The following is a 21,798-nucleotide window of genomic DNA, read 5'->3' on the forward strand; positions in this document are numbered from 1 at the left end:
AATTGTTTCATATTAACTGTTTTCTTTGATTTGAAATTCGTGATACGTGTGTAAAAGGAGAAGGAAAATGCGCGACCAGACCAGGATTCAAGCTCGGACCCTCCGAACTCTAGACGGACGCTCTACCAATATTGAGCTATCTGGTCGCCGGCGATCGACCCAGTACGTCCAGTTCCGGTAGTTCAAACAATTATAAGGAGTTTGAAATTTCCATAGATGAACATTTTAAAGAAACAATATATGATACGCGAAACACAATAACACTATATGATACGCGAAACACAATAACACTATATGATACGCGAAACACAATAACACTATATGATACGCAAAACACAATAACACTATATGTTTTACATATGTATATTACTGTTATTGACACGCATACAAATGATTTAATATGGACCTAGAAGTGTTTGTCCATTGCTATGAAATTAAATCAAATGTATGCAATTGTTTAATTCTTTCTGTGTTTGGATAAAATATGTCGGATTTCCTCGAAAACTTCTTTGCTTATATGTATGTATACATTATGTTAATTTTGTCATGTGTTTTTCCCCCATGAACATTCTTTTTTGGAGCGACTTTTTGGTTGAATTTGTGGCGCTACCCTCGCCAATTCAACCGCGCTTGTTCACGTGATTTTTTTTACGTTTGTTGTCTAATGTATAGTTAGTTACTGTCTCAATTTCGCGATTTTCTTTGACCTATGATTTTTCTGGTTGAATGTGGGGTGACCCTAGGATGCCGTGTGGGATGTGTGGGGCGTAGCCCCAGATTTTTTTTATACAAGCTCCGTGCATTATTTGATGCATTTTAAAATGTTAATATGTGCCCATTCCCGGCAGATCAGACCATTTCGGGCCGGCCCGGAAAAGGTCAGTCCGCCGCCAAAAGGGGGGCCCGCNCTGGATCCGCCACTGTATTACCATTTTAGAGTATAAGTGAAGCACACTCCAGTTTCTTATAACCACTTTTTCAGTTTTTACTGGCTGTACAGTGTATTCTGGAAACTGGCTGTACAGTGTATATCTGGAAACTTCATGACTTTTTGGATAGAAAAAAAAATCATAACACTTTTTCATCTTTCATAAAGGCCTTGTGCATAATTTTAATCTCCCAAAAAAGTGCAGCCTCTCATCGTATTCAATAGGCCCTAGGCATATATAAAGAAGCCTCGACGACAGGTATTGAGGTAAGGCAATTCAAATTTATAAGAGGCGGAAAAAATATCAAGATTTCCGTATAATTTATTAGAAAACCGTAATAAACTTCCGTTTATCGATTACATTGTATTTTTCCGACAAATCGACCATCAAATTGTGACAAAGACTTCGTACACGATATGCATAGCAGAAAATAGTAAGTTTTGTAGCATCAGACGTTGTAAAAGAAACTTAGATATTAATTAAGATAAGTGTCCATTCAATGTGTCAGAATGTTATGGATGTTTTCTTGGTTTATATTCTGTTGGTCGGGACAAAAACCTGAATACATTAAAGTTATGCTAATGAAGCAGTGAAATGTCACAGTAATGTACTGTAGTCTGTATCCTTATGATATATACGAATTTTACATATGTTATAGATCCATCAATTTCCCCTAAATATCATGGATAATAACATAAAGCACATGCATCTGCGCCTTGTATGTAAATGTTGTGAATAGTCAACTGGAACACTGCAGGGACCTGATAATTTGTTACAGCTATATTTGGACCTAAACTAAGGGGTTCAGAGTAATTTTACATGTTTCAGGGGTTTAGATCGACTTTCGGTAAAAATGACACCCCAATGATTATAAAGGGGTACATTCGCGTATCCGGTTGAAACGGTAAGTGGCGCAGAAATATTCCAGGATAAACGAACGCTCTTGTACCGTTCTATAAGTAGAGCTAAAAATGTTTCGGAGAATAAAAAACAATGTATCAAGATTATTATACCCTTCTCTCACACGTCCACTGAATTACATATTGTATCTTAAAAACTACATGTGGCTTGACATTGTTTTAGAAAGAATTGCCGCAAACTGGCAATAGTCAGCATTTTAGTTGTGGCCAGGTACGTCTGGACCCCCCAATCTACCCAGGCCAAATTTTCCTTTGGTCAGTCTGTACCTGTCGTTTTCTTTACAGTTTCAACGGTTTCAACCGGATATACCCGAATGTACTCTAGGTGAAGGGCAGAAAGCTTTTGATGTCGAAAAGTCTACCCCACCCAACTTTCTTGCTTCAAAAACAACATTTCTAGTTGATATACGGAAAAATGCGTAGTACCTTTGGAAAGATTTATAATTTTTCTTTTAAAAACCTCCTAGCTTTATGCACTTAAAATGTATTCTCCTTCCATGGACATGATCTCTGTTTCCTATAAAAACACACCATTTCAGAGTTTCAAAGTTTTTCGCAGTCATCGTGCCACTTTTTTAATATGAATGAGGTTGAGGTCAAACGCGTGCTGATACCTGTGGTGCGATTGACTGAAAGCACAGCCATTTTTTCGCTAAACCAACCAACACTGCATGTTTCGGCACGCGCTGATCTCATTCATATTAAAAAAAGTTGCACTATGACTGCGAAAATCTTTGAAAATCTGATCATTGGGGGTGTCATTTTTACCGAAAGATGATCTAAACCCCTAAAACATGTTAAATTACTCCGAACACCTTAGCTTAGGTCCAAATATATAGCTGTAACAAGTTCTAACGTCCCTGTGAACTGGACTGGGTCAATCACTGGCGACCAGGGTATGCGCCCGTCGAGAGTTTCTTAAAGTTTGGATCTCGGTCTGGCCGTGCATTTCTCTTCTCCTCTAACATTTTTGCCTGTGACCAACCATTGTACAAAGTACTGAATGTTTACGCTTGACAAGGGGATACCAGAACCTCAGTTGTAAATCGTACATGTGCTGTCTTGGAGATGAAGACTTAATAGAAAAAGGAGGGAGGAATATTGTGGAACAGGACTGGGTAGATTGCAGACGACCAAGTAGCTCAATTGGTTTGAGCATTTGTTTTGAGTTCAAAGTGAGCTCCCAGGTTGAAATCTGACGTATGCACTCTGCATTTTTCCCCCCTGTGACATAAATAAGTAGAATATGAAATACACCAGTCTTTCTTATACTACTACATTCAATAAAGTAGGATAGGGAATACTTATTGTTTTACATGTTTACATACTGGACACATGCATTTGGATTAACAGCAGCAATGTTTGGACCAAAACTGATGTGAACATATATATATATCAAGTAACATTAAACATTTTAGGGGTTTAGGTCAACTCTCAGAAAAAATGCCACCCCAAGTGATTGTATGAACTGTACATGGATGTTGGAAAGCTCACTTATTTTTTTTTACCCCATCTTGAAGTTCCTCTCATGAAAAATCACATTTATAGTGGATTTACAAAAGCATGCTTAATACAGTACAATGTACCATTGGAAAGATGTATTTTTACAAACCCCCTTTATCCTCTTAAAATGTATTCTTCTTAATCAAAAGTCTCGTTATTAAAACCACTCTGGTTTCTGTTGAGTATAAAATACCTTTATTTGATTACTGGCACTGCATGAAGGATATAGATGATTATATCCAAACATTGAGAAAGTCTCATTTATATCCATTCAGATGATCAAGACTAAAGTATAATCAAGAAGTTCAACTTCATATACGCACATCTAGAAATCCAACGAGCTCTTCGTTTTGTTATATATATAAGAAATGGTCATGTCATTAATGAAAGTGAGCATTCAAAGTGTTATCCAACCTCACTCACAAAGTGTAAATAAGGTCCTTATAAAAGTCATTATGTGTAATATACATAGAGGATCTGTCATAAGTTTCCCTTCATATCAGATTTATGATACAAGTTATCATAAATCTATATCATCAATCTAATATGAAGGGAAACGAATGACAGATTCTTTTTATCATATGATACAAAGTAAACTGTATAGTTGTGACCTGAAACGAATATTTTGCACTTGGCCACCTCTGAAGCAATGAAAATTGCAGCCGCTTCACAATGATGTGATGTCACATTGATTGTTCCTATTCGATTGTAACATCATTTGTGGAGTGATAATACACACGTTACATAAACATAACTAATTTGATGGCTTTATGACACTACATAACATGGTATTCATATGATAAATAATGATATGTTATCATATCAATAAGAGTATTCTATTTGAATGATTCAATTTTTGTAAAAAGGTCATTTTTATGCACAATAAAATTTTTTCTAACACACACTCTTTCTAACTAGCTAGCACCTTCTAAACTTAAATGTTTTCTATTAAGACATATCTACACTGCTGTCTATGAACCTAGGAACATGTATTATGTTGACAGTTTTCACCTTGTGTTTTCCAGGTATGGCAGTCAGAGAAAAAAGAAACGAGGTACCTAAAAGATTGCGGAAACAATGTTATGTACCATGGCAAAAGCGAATATCAAATTGAAAAAAATAAACTTTTAACATGATGGAAACAGAAAATGTTATTGAGGTCAAAAAAGAACCAATTGATTCAGATGAAGGGGAAACAGATCCTATTTCTTATCAAGATGAAGACGATCAAATGTCTACAGAAAATATAGCAAAACAACCAAAACAAAGCAAGGGTGTGTCTCCAGCTCGACCTTCTACACCCCCTTATTACACACAGAACCACAATGTAGGAGGGAAATGGAAAGTGGCCAAAGAAAAGAAGCAATACAATTGCAAAACATGTAAGTTTAAGTTTACCAGCAAGACATGGCTTAGCAAACATGAGAGGATGCATGAAGATATGGAGAACAAAGCAAAGTTGTATAAATGTGAGATTTGCAGGAAGGAATTCACACAAAAGATAATCTATCATGACCATATGGCAGCACATGAAGGACGAAGACCCTATGTATGTGACAGATGTGGCATGGACTTCACATGGTACAGGGCATTCTACAGACATCAGCAAAGCCACAAGACAGGTGGACAGGAATTCTCATGTCATCTATGTCACAGAAGATTCAACAGTAACTGGAACCTGGCGAGGCATCTGAAAGAAATACATTTATCACAGCAAACATTCCAGTGTTATATTTGTGAAGAACTATTTGAAAAGAAAAATCTATACCAGATTCATATGAAAGCTCATGATCGAGATGAAAGAGACAGCAAGAAAAAAAATGGTATTGTGAGCGAAAGAGTCAAACAGAAACATCTAAAAGTTTCTAAACTTGTTTGTGCTATGGTGCAATCCCAGTCTAGAAACAAAAACAAAGATGTAAATATTCAAGAGAGTGACATGTCGTCTGATGATGAGATTACAGCGTCCGAATTGATAGGAAATTTCACGGAGGACTCGGAAATGAAAGACATAAATTCTTCTTATGGTGATTGCAATGATGCAGAGTTTTTTCAAAAAGTATCTAATTCACAGGAAACGGACGATAATTGTCTTGATAATACATCTGAGGCGATTATAGAAGAGATTGAAAGTCAGGAGATCAATTCTGCTCTTGCCAAAACTATAAAAACTGTCACGAAATCTTCATTAGTAAGTAGTCAAAAACAAAAGCCTCAACCCATATGTGATATCTGTGGAAAGAGTGTATACAATTTGGATGCTCACTTACGAATCCACAGTGGGGACAAGCCATTCAGATGCTGCTTGTGTGATAAAGACTTTGCTCAGCGAGAAGCACTCAAAATTCATTACAGATCTCACACAGGGGAGAAACCATTCCTCTGCAGTACATGTGGTAAAGGATTTGCAACAAGAGGCCTTCAGCAGGATCACGCTAGAGCACATAAAGGAGACAAGCCCTATCAGTGCGATGTTTGTGACGCCAGGTTCTCTTGGAGATGTGCTCTCAGTAGACATAAACAGCTACACTCCACCGGACCAAAACCGCACTCATGTTCTGTATGTACATTTGAATGTTGGAGAAAACACGATCTCGTAAAACACGAGAAGACACATTTGTATGATAATCATTATCAGTGTGATTTTGAAAATTGTACAGCTATTTTCACCAACAAAAAACACTTTGTAAAACACAAAAACGAGCATAAAGGTCCCGAAAATTCTGTGTCAAAGGTGTCGCCTCGAAGCGGTCGAATTATCAGAATACAACGAGCTAAAAAAGATGACAACACCGATCAAACTGAATCCAACGTAAATCACCCTACAGACTTTCATGAAGTCGAAATAAAACAAGAGCCAGTCGACGAGTTTGTGGATGATGAGCATCATATTCTTGACAAGAAGACGTCAGATACACCTACTATGTATATAACATCAAATGAAGGTCAGATGCCGACTGTAATAACCAATACAACAGGAGAAGAAGAAACGGATCCAGATTCCGGCAAGCTTCGGTATGTTAAAGGAAAACGGTTGCATTTGAATCAAGACTTGCAACGTTTGCTAAGTAAGAAGCTCAATGAGAGGAAAATGGCCAAACCGTGTATATCCGGTGTTGGGTCTTCAAGTGTCTGTTTAGCATCAAAGATTGAAGAACGAACACATGGACTTGGGAGGCAAGCATCGTGTGACAGTGAGGTTGAAGCATTAAAACATAGGAAAAACCAAGTAACAATTTCAATGGACGATGTGATCGAAAAGGATTGCCAGTCCACCAAAACCTGTGACAAATCTAAGTCCAACAGCAATCAAGTATGTTGTGAAGTTTGTGGTAAAACTTTGAACATATCCTACTATCATATTCACGTGCGGAAACACATGGAAGAAATGGCTCACACATGTGAGATATGTAACAAGTCATTTTCGCGGAAACCAGATTTAATCGTACACTCTAGGGTCCATACTAATATCAGGCCTTTCCAATGCAGGACTTGTCCAAAGGCATTCAAAGTAAAAAGCTTGTTGGAGGATCATGTCAGGTCGCACGATGGAATTAAACCGTATGTATGTAGTCTTTGTGATGCCTCGTTTGCATGGAGATGTGCGTTCCACCGTCATGTAAAGACGCACTCTATTAAAAAGCCGTTTCAGTGTGATGTTTGTGGGAAAGATTTCCGTCGACGGAGGGACTGGACTTTTCATATTGAAAGGAAAACTTGTAAATTTGCCAAGACTATCATTTACAAATGCAACGACTGTCAAGCTGTATTTGCAAATCTGGAAACACTAGTGTATCACAACGAAAAACATCACAAGGAAACACCTTCCTTGAATGTATTAGATATACAAACTAAATCACCGCCATTCTTTGACACCTCATCTGACGCTTCAGAAGCACTGCCACCAGATTCAATGTTATCACCTTCTAACGAGATGACAGGTAATCCAGATGTGTTTGATGAGGAATCATTACCCGAAAGTGACGTGGTTGACGAACAAAACAAAGCCTACCAAACATGTCCAGATGAATCCATAGATTCAGACACGGACAAAAGAAAACCTGTAATTCCATACCACCCGTTCGTTGCGTTGAACAACTGTATAGTTCGTGAGGGGGATGATTCTGAAAGGGCAACTGAAGTTAATGATGAAGATAAAACGGATATATCACTTGCTAAAAGTTTGTTGGGTAAAATAAAGAAGGAATGTGTAGACAGCGATTCAATTTTTATCTCGAATGTTGCTCACACATGTGAGATATGTAACAAGTCATTTTCGCGGAAAACAGATTTTATCATACACTCAAGGGTCCATACTAATATCAGGCCTTTCCAATGCAGGACTTGTCCAAAGGCATTCAAAGTTAAAAGCTTACTGGAGGATCACGTCAGATCGCACGATGGAATTAAACCGTATGTATGTAGTCTTTGTGATGCCTCGTTTGCATGGAGATGTGCATTCCACCGTCATGTAAAGACGCACTCTATTAAAAAGCCGTTTCAGTGTGATGTTTGTGGGAAAGATTTCCGTCGACGGAGGGACTGGACTTTTCATATTGAAAGGAAAACTTGTAAATTTGCTAAGACTATCATTTACAAATGCAACGACTGTCAAGCTGTATTTGCAAATCTGGAAACACTAGTGTATCACAACGAAAAACATCACAAGGAAACACCTTCCTTAAATGTATTAGATATACAAACTAAATCACCGCCATTCTTTGACACTTCATCTGACGCTTCAGAAGCACTGCCACCAGATTCAATGTTATCACCTTCTAACGAGATGACAGGTAATCCAGATGTGTTTGATGAGGAATCATTACCAGAAAGTGACGTGGTTGACGAACAAAACAAATCCTACCAAAAATGTCCAGATGAATCCATAGATTCAGACACGGATTCAAGAAAACCTGTAATTCCATGCGATCCGTTCCTAACTGAAGTTGATGATGAAGATAAAACGGATATACCACTTGCTGAAAGCTTATTGTGTAACATAAAGAAGGAATGTGTAGATAGCGATTCAATATTGATCACGAATATCAACTCTACCGAATCAATGAAGGATTCTTCCACCTTTTCAAACACAGACCTAAATAATCAATCCAACAGTAAACAAGATCCTGATCACATCGGTAATAACATGCTACCATTAAACACTAATGCCTATGCGTTTATCAACTGGACTGGAGGGAATTTACAAATAGAACCATCCAGTGTGAATGAATCTTCTCTTTTATCTGGTGTAACTGAAGACAGACTGAAGTGTAAAATATGTGGGAGATGCTTTGTGTCTTCTTTAGGTCTGAAGGTTCACTTACGCATTCATTCGAAGGATGCTATGGACATATACGCTCTTCACTTTCGTCCGGATGAGTTAATGACAAAATCCAAGAAGGAAAAGGAAGCGAGGAACTTGAAATACAAATGTGAACTTTGTGATAAGACCTTCCCATTCGCCAGTGGGTTGAGGATTCATATGATGGCGCATTCCGGCAAACTTCCATACAGCTGTAAAACTTGTGGGAAGAGATTCCCATATTTGGAATCTTTGAAATCCCACATGCGGGTGCATACGGGTGAGCGACCTTTTACCTGCACTGTGTGTGGGAAGTCATTTGCATATCGTCACAACCACGACGATCACTACAGGACTCACACAGGTGACAAACCATATAAATGTGATCGTTGTGATTCAGCATTTACTTGGAAGAGTGCTTTACATAGGCACCATAAGACGCACAATCTGGAGACCTTGGAAGTGTGTTCCATATGCAAGGCTAAGTTCAAAAACGGAGGACAGCTTGTTAGACACATGAACAGGTTTCACAGCAGTCTAATATAAGAAAGATATGACTGGTTATTCGTTAAAGCAATCAAGTAGGTACTACTAAAGCTAAACTTGGGAATGATAGTTGGATAATATATTATTCATATATTGCAACCAGTACAATGTTTTTGATAGAACTCATTACTTTAACAACCTTTCTATTTTTTTACGGACCAACACGTGAAAACTTTTTATTTTTTGAATTTCGAAAATTCTGTTGTTGTAAAAAGACGTTGTTATGCATAAATGCAATAATCTTGGTACTATGATACATTTGCATGTGTAATGCATTATGACTACCCGATAACTCCAAAACATTTCATTCAATAAGTGAGACGTTTATATATACAACTTGTGAGTTTTTAGTCATAGTATTAATTACTTTTAGTTTAGTTTCACCTTCGATAGTAGTAAAGTTACCATGTGCTTTTCCCCCTAAAATATGTTACGTACACAAAATCTATAGTATTGCCTATAAAGTTGAGCGTATGTCATGGCACAGCATCCACCGTTTGTTTGTTTATCGTTCGTAGTCAAATGTCTAATTTCAACGACTTGCTATCAAGTTTATTCAAATAAGTTACATTGACCGACAGTCAAGGTCACAGCTGTCAAATGTGTCGAGAACTTCAAAAGTCACGTACCGAATGTGTGGAAAAATCTTCAAACCACATGTAAAGAAGGAAAATGCATATAGAGTAATGTTATTTTACCCTTAACAAGCAGTGATGGAGCACCATATTTAAGGTACTGGCATATTATACGAAGCAAGAGTTATGCTATTTGACTGGACGCCTGACTGGTGATAATGGATATCAAAAGTGTTTGTCTAAACTGAATACGACTCTTCAAGACCCACAAGGTTTTATAGTTGATTAGCCAACTAGCTTACTAGGTCAATAGGCTATCACGTTTGATCAAATGCATTCTATACGACCTTGCAGTTACTACTATTTAAGGTTACAGGGGTCAGATCCGTTAAACAAAATCATTTAGCTTGCACAACGATGAGAAACAGCACTATTTGGTTTTTTTTAGTAAATGACATTGACCCATATCCAAAATCACTGGGGCCGTAATATTAGTCACAGGGACTGGAGTTCTAGTATTTGGCCAATAGCTTGCAGAAATTAACACATTCAAAATATATAAGCATTGCTCACAATTAAGGTCATAGGGTTCAAATGTATTGATATTTGGTACAGCTTTTTAATGTCATTTCCCTGACAAATGTTTTTGTTATTGTTTGGCTTAATGAAGGACCTAAGTTGGCGACCATTGTCTCAAAATAGTAAATACAATACTATTCAGATAGAAAAAGGTGAGCGATTAGGGCTCCATAGACTTTGTTTATTTTCTTACCACCATTTTCTCATATAATACAGTAATTATAATGAGTAAAACCCTTTAAATGTGATCTTTTGTTGACATTACATTGCTAGTTAGCATTTCAAATTTCACATGAAGGTTCCCCATGGTCCCTAGTTATGTACAGAAGCTGTATATCGTTTTTGGTGACTAATCACCAAACCAATATGGCCGACAGTCAGCCATCTTGAATTTGAGAGTTCAAGTTTGTTAGCGCTATTTCTCAGAAAGAACAGGAAGGATCCTTCTCAATTTTCATATGAAGGTTTCCCATGGTTCTAATTTAAATTCGAATATAAAAGTTATTGAAGTATGTAAGTGCTTTTTTTCAGTAAAGTCCTGGAGATGTCTTCCTCAGATTTAATATGAACGTTCACGAAAGTCCCTAGTTACGCATATCAAATTTTGGGACTAAAGAGAAAACAAGATGAGCGAAAGTAAGCCATTTTGAATTTGAGAATGAAAGTTTGTTAGCGTTATTTATCGGAATGTACAGCAGGGGTCTTTCTCAAATTTCACATGAAGGTTCCCCATGGTTCCTAGTTGCACACCCGAATTCTGAGGATGATTGAAAAACCAAGATGGCCGACAGGTGGTCTTATTGAATATTGTTCAAAAAGTATTTAAGGAATCTTTCTAAAATTTCACAAAAAGTGCCTCTTGGTTCTAAGTTATGTATATCAAGTTGTTGGACCGATCTGAAAACCAAGATGCGGACAGGCGGCCATCTTGTTACAGTTTATGTTTGTTATCGCTATTTCTCAGAATGTACTTGAGGAATCTTTCTCAAATTTGATATGTAGGTTCCTCTTGGTCCTTAGTTGTGCATGTTAGCTTTTGGGATTGATAAAAATTCTGATGAAGGTGACTGACATGCAAACTGGTCAAAAACATAAGAGAAAAGAAGAGAAAATATCTAACTGTCATAGAACTAATGAAGATGGTATAATGGTTGGCGCCAATATCCCTCTGGGATCTTTTGTTTACTATTACATTGTTGTGACTAAAGACATATTAGAGAAACTTAAGTTTGTTAAACATTTTACATGAGTTAGTGCTTATTGTCTAATAGCGTTAATGTTGTTTAACTATTTTGTTCTAGATCCTCTTTTTTTTAACATCGGTACCCATTCAATTAACATTCCAATCTTTACATTTGAACTGTAATGTGCAATTGTGCATTGTTTTTTTAAAAATAATTATTCATGTATTTCTTGGATAACAGTTTGTTGTCCTTACTTACTGACTGTACATATCAACGTGTCAAATTTGTTTTCATTTGCATCTCTTCTCCTCAAGATGTCTGTTTAAATGCATTCTTATTAATGTTAATGTTTATTGTCGTTGCTTTTGGTAGTAATTAAGTTGAACATTCCTTTGCTATTGTTACTGGTAATTTGGTCAAGCATTCCTTGTTGTGGTGGCTTATACTTGTAATTTAGCAGATCATTCCTATTACACCTCAACATCTGTAACGATAAACGTTTTTGAAATATTCTCTGTTGTTAGAATAATTTGTATTGTCATAATGATTGAATTTGCCATACTACGCTTTAAAATAATTAAACCATTGTTTAAAACATAATTAGTGTTGGTTTTTTAAAATAACTGTCAGGAAAGAAGTGTTTTTAAGTTCACCCGACCAAAATCAAGTTATCTTCTGCAATGTAGGACCTGGCGCTGGCATAGGGTTCATGTATCGTTTGCAACCAAGATACATTACTCCGCTTGTTCAAGTCTACTCGGCTGTAAATGAGTACGTGGTTGAACAGTTGAACGCTAATTGTGTGAGCGTAAATCGCTTTGAGACGACCTACGAACTAGGTTGTGATAAAGATGTATATAAGAACCTAAAATCATTATAACAGATTGACCTCTCGATATTCCGCGAGTTTGTGAAACTCTTCCGTTCGTACTCCAAGGTTATAAAATTTTTACTCCTTCGCAGCTGTGTAGTTAAAACTTGTTCATTTGAAATCAATACTTAATTAAGTAAATATCCCGGAGGCTATACAGGCACATCGACTGATTGTTATGCATACATACATTTCTTTTCTCACATGTTATATAAGTTAAGCCATTGGTTACTTCCACGTACACTATTGTTTTTGTCGTCGATCCTGGGTCCAGATGTATTCTTGAATTATAATTATATTATAATTATTATTGGAAATTCAATGCTCATGTGTGTCGATACTATGTAAACTGTATATTGGTTTATTTTTAAGTGGTATAAAGCCTGACCAGGTGGTTCTGTTGGTTAGAACGAAATTGTTATGATAGAAAATGTAGGCGAAGATCCAGCTTTTGCCCCGTTGCTTTGTTTTTACACTGAAACACTGTTATTGATTTTCAATGTTTCTTTCTTTTTTATTTTGGTTTCATAAAGGCTCTGCAGGATCTGTTTTAATGAGCCTTTCAGCTATAACAGAAAAACAGCTTTCAATGCATAGTTATAAGTGTTGGCAATGATATGGCGATCCGTTCCCAATCGTTAACGCTAATGCTTTATCTAAAATAATTTTCTAAAATAAAAACAAAAAAGTGATGCTCAAAGATGAAACAAAAAGATTCGCATCTCAAATTATCCTCTGAAACAGATTTTTTTGGGGGAAAATTACCAAATATATATATAAAAAAAAAGCCAACCGCAGTCAGAAAATTAGTTATGCTAATGTGGAATTATTAACATACAAATGTAACCTTAACGTTATCAAGCAGATGACAGCATAATAAGAAAAAACATACATATCAAATAATAGGGTTTAAATCAATGATTTTTACTTGGAATTCAGTAGCATTTGATATTTAGAAATTGGAGAGAACAGAAAATACATAAAATCAACAAAACCATAATTCGAACTCAAAATTGATCAATCTTGGTCGAAATATGAACAAATAATATATTAACTTGGATACCATTAATTAAAAACAGGAGAACATGACCAAGTGTTCCAGAAGGGTAAGCGTCTTCCGCTCCATCGATGACAACTACCATTAACCCTAGGTCAAATTCAAGTAATGTAAAGTGTTCATATCGAGAGCTCGGGTAGTGACAACAAAAGTCCAATGCATTTTTGATAAGAATAAAAAAAAACATCGACTATCATATCACACAAAGAAATGGCATTTTTCCCTGCGATCGAGATCCTGATAGCATTCAATTTGTCCATAGTTTTCATCAACCTGCATCTTGGAAACCCTGTGTTTTAAGGTTGGCCACCAGCAGGAAATTATGATATCTGAATTAAGCTCTTGAGTACCGAATCAACAGAGAAATGTACACATCGTAGGTAGGGGAAGCATGTTTTCTCTGTCAAGAAAATGAAAGATCAATATCTTCACTCTTATCGTACAGTTAAGTAGTAAGCCCTCCTAATTGGTCATTTTGTAAGAAAAGATCGAAGATCGAGGAAAGCGGCTAACGCAAAGGAGTCTGCGGTGTCATTGATGTGAAGCTCTGGGAGGTATATACATGTCCAATCGATGTGGTCAATGAGTTTCTTGTTACATAATTTATTCCAAGATAGCACATCGTCGATACATCTGAATGTGAAATTGAAGGACTTGGCTAGTTTTTTTACCAGTCCTTTTAAGCTCAACAGCTTCGTATGAGAACAAAAGAAAATGGCCAGAACAAATGTTCCCTTTTAAATCTTGTCATCGATCTCAACAAAGATATTGTCAACCGGGAACTCAATTATTGTATTATGGTCTTTGTGCTTTTCTCAAAATGTGCTCCAAAACAATTTACAGCAATATATTTATATCGTCATTCGCTTTCCTCTGAAAGGAAAGTTCTCATATAATAGAACGAGTTTATTCCCTTAGTTTGGTAAGGGAAATGGTAGTGTAAAGGGTAAAACCGTCAAAGGTTTTGATGGTAGAAACCTTTTGGAGAATAGAAGGTTCAAGATTGCTCAAATTCATACACTATTTCACTAAACGACTGCAACCTTGGTTTAGTGGAACTGAGAATGGTAGTGAAAAATTGGATAAAAACATGGTTCCGTAACTAGACAAGACAGCGATAAAGCGTTGTTTATAAAGATTCGTGTGAAGGAACATTATCTAATTCAAATAAACACATGTCCGTATCCTTATGTTTAGTGCGTATTCGGAAAGATTACAATTCAGACGCATAATTTGCTAGTACATATGGATTTCGTCTTTCAAAATTGAGAAATGTATAGGCAGGATTTCCTTGGTTATGTAACAAGCGTGGTTATTTCTTCAAGCAGGAAATGTTTTAGAGTTTGCAGAGTTATAAGATGCTATGTCTGCAGACACACTACTTACCTATAATGCGGATCATTCAGTGCGGTTTGAACATCACTTTCTTTCAATTTAGATTTTAAGCAACTTATTCGTTTTTGAATGACCGATCTGATAGACTTGATCCACTCTGAACGTGAATCCAATTAAACATGCTCTCGTTTTGCCCAATGTCTGGCGTAGTCCTCCGCATAATCCATAAGTATCTTGAAATTGACATTGCAATTAAAAGTCTCGTTTCCTTTCATATCTTATCTTTTGTTCGATGAACATTCTTATCATTTATCTTTCTCTAATACACATTGAGACATAAAGGCAGAGTAAGAGAGAGGGCGTTAAACTTATTAGTCAACAACAATGATGTTGGATTTTTTTCGAAGAAAATGATATTTGATAAACAAGAAAATATTGATATGGTTTTGTGTTTAGGAAGGGATATATCATAGCGTCAATACGCGAGGAATTGTAAGTGATTATAAACCACAACAGGTGCTGAGTGGATACCAAACAATAGGTTAGACAATATAAAAACACACAAAACCAAGACAAGACGATATAGACAAAAACCGACGAAATAGAAAAATAAAACAGGAAATGCAAGCTTAAACCAAAAAGAAGAGAAGGCTGCTCCCAATGTGGCAACCGGTTACTCAAACATTTTGAGAAATTGTATTTTTTTAATCAGCATAAATTTGTAACAATGTGTACTGACAAAAGAATCAGTGATCGAAATTTAAGGTCTGCCTTGATTTTTAAGAAGACGTTCTCCATATCAATTAGTTATATATCCATACAACATTGCTAGAGACGTCTGATCAAACAGGAAGGTTGCCGGCTGGACGCTTGTATTCCCAGCATACAGCAAAGTTTATACATAAGTGCGTATTTCATCTTACGTATTCTTCGGTCTTCATTATAATGCTTCATTTGTAATTTTTAATATATATTGGGATTGCGAAGCGTCGCATACCTAACGTAGACAAAAATGTGCCTTATATTTTGACCTTCTACTTAAATTATTGAAATAACTTGTCTTGGGTACAATGTCATTGTTCCGACTAATGGAAAACATACCACTTCAAAAAAGAATGTTTTCTGTTTACAGGAAAACCATACAACCCTAAGAAACTTATTTGCCTACTTGAACTTAAATCATGTATTGAATTTTTTTGGCCATTGGAAGAAAGATTATTAATTGGTAGTAGAAATATCAATATGTCTATTTGCTCATTAAAATATTAAAAACGAACGGATATAATAATAGTTCCATATTCCGTTCGAACAGAAGAACTGGTCTGATTATAGTTAGCAAAGTTGAGAATGTTTGGATGTCATTGAATTGATTTTAATTACGAACCGAACTGAGGTAAAAAGAAAAAACAGGACATAAGTATATCTTTGCCTATGTCCAACACAGCTACTCTGTGAGGATTGGTACTTCTTACGGAATCCAGGATGAAGACGTTTCAAGTGAGTTGTTATGCATCATAAAAACCTTTATCTCCATGGATGCTAAAATGTTAGTTACTAGGAATAAGCGATGACATAGGATGAAGCGTTGTTGTGTGCGTAAAAAGGAATCAGTTAGTCTTTTAAAAGATGTTCTATTAGAAAATAATTTAAATAAACAAACGCCAATTAAAATGAACATTGAGGCCACTATGTATTAATGTTCACCTTTGGGAAATCGAATTAAATTACATGAATGCAAAACATAATTAATAACGCAATACATTTAAACAAAAATAGCTGTCTTCATTATCTAAATATTTTAATACTTTAAAACAAATTATTACTGTTGTTCTTTGCTCAATACAAGTTCAAGGAGTAAAAACTGATTATATGGAATTTTATGTAAATTCTACAAAATATGCAATTATTACTGTTGTCCTTTATTACATTACTCAATTATTGATACTTAACTCGAAAATAGTAAATACATATTGGTGTTTCCTTCTATAAAAGTAAATATTTACTATTGTTTCCATGATTTTATTTATTTCACTCTATAAAAGTAAATGCAGGCGCTTCTTTATGCAACTGTAAATGATTACTCTTTAAGACGCTTTCTAAGGCGACTGTTAATAATTATTGTTATTTTTCAATTTATCGTAGTAAATACTTTCAGGCACTTCCTCATGCGACTTTAAATGGTTTGTGGGGATTTTTCACGCAATAAAAGTGAATACTTTCAGCCGTTTCCTTTTGCCACTGTTAATAAAACGTATTGTTCCACGCTTTCATAGTAAATACACTCAGGCGCTCTCTCATATGCGACTTTAACGGTTAGGTTTTTATCACGCTTTTATACAGTAAATACTTACTATCCTTTTCACTCTGTAATACTAATTATGCGCTTGTTAATTATTTTAATTTGTTTCACTCTGTAAAAGTTAATACTCAAAGCCCTCCTTATGCGGCTTTCAATAATAAGTATTTTTTATAGTAAATCTTTTCAGGCGCCTCTAGCCTATTCCTTATGCGGCTGTTAATAACAAGTATTTTTTTCACGCTATCATAGTAAATACGTTTAGGTGCTACCTTATGCAACTTTAAACGGTTAGTGTTTTTGTCACACTATAATAGTAAACATTTACTTACACTTCCTTATGTATTTTGCTCACTCTTTATCAATAGGTACTTGCTGGCGCTTCTTCATATAACAGTAAACACCTGCTATTCTTATTCTTCTCACTCTATACTAGTAAACACTTATGACTACTATCCTTCTCACTCAATAATAGTAAACACTTATTGCGCTTCCTTAGGTAACAATGCCTACTGCTATTCTCTCATATAACTGCTAATACTTACAGGCGCCTCCTTATCAGCAAGTGCTATGTAATGTCCTCACGTAGAGTAGTAATTATTAAATTACTTACTGGCGATTACTTATGTAACAGTAAATGCCTTCTGTATTTCTGACTTTTAATAGCAAATACTTACAGGCGTTTCCTTATCTAACAGTAAATATGTTAATGTTTGTTTCTTACAGATCCGTATGTGGCTTTTCCTGTTATGCTTCATCTCATTAAGTCGATGCAACTTCAGTAAGTTCAAACTAGCTAGAGCATTTTTTAAGCATTTTTTTGACGGTTAAGTAAACATCACTTCACTATTATACCATAACATTCCATAGACATACCAAAAAAATGTATACATATTAAACATATATCAACACATTATACAAGTAATTTCAAACATACATCAAAAATACATATACATATACACACCTGTGCTCTTGTCTCCATACAACAAAACCTTCGGTTTATATTAGCGATAGTACGTAATCGGCCATCATACATATACCCAAATGTATGCACAAGCTCATATACATGTACATACAACAAATACACAAAAAATAAACGCACAACATACATACATACATGCTCCAAACACACTGCATTTGTATACATATATGCATTATACAATCTTACGTGTACATATACCCGCACACACATGCACATCCATGCCTATCCACATATAAGGCATTACATATATGCATACATATACATCGAGTGGTTAGATTTGTCAAACAGAATGATTTTTCTTTCAAGAACTAAATCAATATTTTGTGTATTTAAATATATTTGAACATTTTTTAAGTAATTCTTTGGTTTTATCACATTCCAACAAACGATATATTATAGTTTCTCTATCTCTCTTACAAAAAGTGCTATCTCCATTTTCAGTTAGACCAACTTTTTGTGTATACGAACTAGTAGATGAAATTCTATGAGTTATCCTATATTGTAACCAGAGAAACTTTGAATTTTCAGTGGTCTAAAAAAACATTTATAAACCAAAACACTTATCTTCTACAACTATTCCTAATAGATGTTATTTCACCTGTGCAGCTGATTGACTATTGTTTTGTACGAGTACTCGGTATACATCCTGTGCTCGTCTTGTACTGTTTAAGATTAATTTTAAATTTACTGGTACATAAGGTAAATTTATTCTCTCTTATATGTTTGGTCCCTGTCGATCAACATATTTGGGAGTGAGTGAAACAGTTTCCTGATAAGTTACAAAAAATGTCCGATATCATATCTAGTACTAATCTTTTCATGGGAATAAATTGATCCATCTTTTCTAAACATATTACGTACATGTACTATTCCTTTAGCGTACCAGATTGTATACAGTACAGCTTGCCCTCCTATTTCGATTATGCCATACAAGATTTTTCAATATTTTATTTTCATACTGTTTGCTAACCAAAACAGTAAGCAAATCAGGTTTTTACAACATCCTTCCAAAATAAATTTGGTGTATTATCAGAGTTACCCTTGATGTTTTGTTATTCACAATTCGCTAGATAGTCAGTATTAAAAGCATTATTAAACATATTTAACAAACTGTTGATTTCTCTGTATAGTCCTCTTTTCCATGTTGACTTCAGTGCTGTGATAATACTTAATATTTATGATATTGTATATTTCAATAAAGACTTCACCAGGGTTTGGTAATGCTATAAAAAGATGATTCATTTGGGAAATCAGAAGGGATTTTACAATAGTTATTCCTCCAATTGGAGTTAGCATTCGTCTTTTCCAAAAAGCAATTAATAATTTTTGTTACACTATCTTTTTTATCAAAGTTTAATTTTCTTATCATGCGTAGATCTACATCAAATTCTATCCCTAATAAGTTAAAATTGGAATTTTCTCATAATATATTTAGATTTGTCTCATTTCACTATATTTTTGGTTGCTAATCCAAATTCCTTTAAAAAAAAATCAGTCCTGAAATGCTGGCCAATTTGTTTCAGTCTGCAATTGTGGAATTTAAAGATAATCTCGTGCCATCGAGTATGACTATGTGATAGTAGAAATACCTAATCTTATTTTCATATCTTTGACGTTTTTATTATTTCTCAATATAATCGATAAAATTTTGGCACAGAGAACGAATATGTATGGTGACATTGGATTCCCTTGCCAGCATCCACGCTCAATATTAAAAAAGTTTGACAAATTGCTTCCTTGAACTACTGCTGATTTGAAATCATGTTGGAATAAGTTTACCCGTTTAATTATATTTCTACCAAAATTGAAAAAAGGTGTTTTACTGATAAAACTCCATGAGAAAGAGTCGAATACTTTTTAAAAATCAATTAATAATAAAAGTCCTGCTACAATATTTTCCTCTGTGTAATGCATAATGTCATAGATCAATTAACATGTATCTTGATATTTTTGGTTGTTTTTTTCGCAAGAAATTATAACCTTTTTTTAATTAATAATGCTATTGACAGTTAAGCCTGAGTCAGCTGTAACTTGTTTTCGAATTATATTACAGTATTCTCACTGTTTTACACTCTTAATTATAGAGGATGTATTGGAAATTTCGATTCCGTGTTTCTACGACGACACCTTACAAGCGAATACTACGATTGCCAACCTGCAAAATATCCGTGAAGTCCTATTATCAGACATTCAAAAAGCAGATGTTAACTTCGAGGAGTCACTAGTAAGTTTCTTCTTATATACTACTTACAACATTCGAGCCCTGAATCAGTAGGAATGATTAGAGGATATTTAATGATTTCCCGTCGAATACCATATATATTTCACTCTTCTGACCGAATATACGGATATTCTTACTAAATTATAATATTTCGTTTATTTCACTGTAAGTTTTCGTCACACTTATAATATCATGTTCATTAGTACAAATGTATTAAAATCAAATGGTTTGTTTCAACTAAGATAGTCCTACAATTTTTACGATCTGAATCAGTAGAAATATAATCAAATATTGTGTATTTATCTGGTTTGTTTTTTCTAAGACACAACTTCAACCTTATCGCGGTCTCATTCAATATGAATATAATCAAATATAGAGAATGAATTATCACAACGGGAAAAATATGCTTGTGTTTCATGGCATTGCAACTTATCAAAAGGATAACTTTTATTATTTTTAAAAATGTGTAATTGCCATATTTTTTTTACTTTTCAATTTGGGCCATACATTTTCAGTTCCTGACATTGTTTAAACATTACAAATTGAACCGATCAATGCAAAAAAACTGATAACATTTTTGTTGTATTTTATTGATTAAATTCAGTTTGAGACTGGCAGTATGATCGATAACATCCTAATCAAGTACGGCAAGAAACAACTCGAAACCGCAAGCATGATGGAAATAGCATCAGGTATTTGTAATATGTGCTTCTTAAGATTCCCAAAACAATTATATTGAAAATACGTGCACAGAAAAGGTAAACAATGGCGTCAACGCGAGAGAAGAAAAAATACAACTCAGTATAGAAAGTCAAATGAACAATTGAGACATTTAAACGGCTACAAAATCAAACTATTCTAGCTCTCAGCACGTAATGTCGACCAAGGAACTGTAAACCAAAAATGCTCGTGACATGTCATTTAAGTATGTAGATTGCTTGTTGCGTGCTAGTCGATATATGATGTATACTTAATGTTTCGATTAATCAATAATCGATATCAAAAGTATTTGTTTTGAAATAATAATTGTACACGGATGAATAATGATAACATAATAAGGATCAATGTCTTAACAATGCCGGGTTTTGAGCTATTGTTTTGAGCATTCAATAGGATATCCGTAGTATGAATTGATCCTACATTTCAGATTCAATGCTTGTTAACATGTGTAGAAAAATAATATATATTTTTTTGTTAATATTTAAAACAGTTCTATTGAAACTTAATATATCTAATGCATATTTATTGTAATGTCAACGCGTGTCTAGTTCAAATAATTCCTATGAAGACCAAGTGTTATTTTATTTTGTACAAATACTTATATTTTTTTCCTGCCTTTTAAACGTTTCGTTCTATGTTCCTTTTTTTGATGGTAATAGAACTGGTAAAACTGGTAGAAGTCATGCTTGATGTAATCAACTTTCTCACGTGCTCCGTAGACAACCCTACCGACTGTACTTTTGACAGCACCAAAGTAAGTAGTCACATAAAAACTTAT

The 21,798-nt window shown here is 34.9% G+C and overlaps 1 protein-coding gene across 1 annotated transcript; it reads left to right on the forward strand.

The window, feature by feature from the left end:
• Nucleotides 1–1,282: 1,282 nt before the first annotated feature.
• On the forward strand, nt 1,283–12,128 carry LOC110453565 (zinc finger protein Xfin-like). Its single transcript, XM_021502543.1, has 2 exons — nt 1,283–1,362; nt 4,378–12,128. The coding sequence occupies exon 2, from the start codon at nt 4,485–4,487 to the stop codon at nt 9,198–9,200; it is 4,716 nt and encodes a 1,571-aa protein (XP_021358218.1). The 5' UTR covers nt 1,283–1,362; nt 4,378–4,484; the 3' UTR covers nt 9,201–12,128.
• Nucleotides 12,129–21,798: the final 9,670 nt, after the last annotated feature.

The sequence above is a fragment of the Mizuhopecten yessoensis genome, unplaced genomic scaffold, assembly GCF_002113885.1.
Source record: "Mizuhopecten yessoensis strain PY_sf001 unplaced genomic scaffold, ASM211388v2 scaffold7461, whole genome shotgun sequence".
In the NCBI taxonomy this organism is placed as follows: domain Eukaryota; kingdom Metazoa; phylum Mollusca; class Bivalvia; order Pectinida; family Pectinidae; genus Mizuhopecten; species Mizuhopecten yessoensis.

Coding starts and splice junctions, on each gene's coding strand:
- LOC110453565 (XM_021502543.1), top strand. CDS start 4,485: ATGATGGAAACAGAAAATGTTATTGAGGTCAAAAAAGAACCAATTGAT.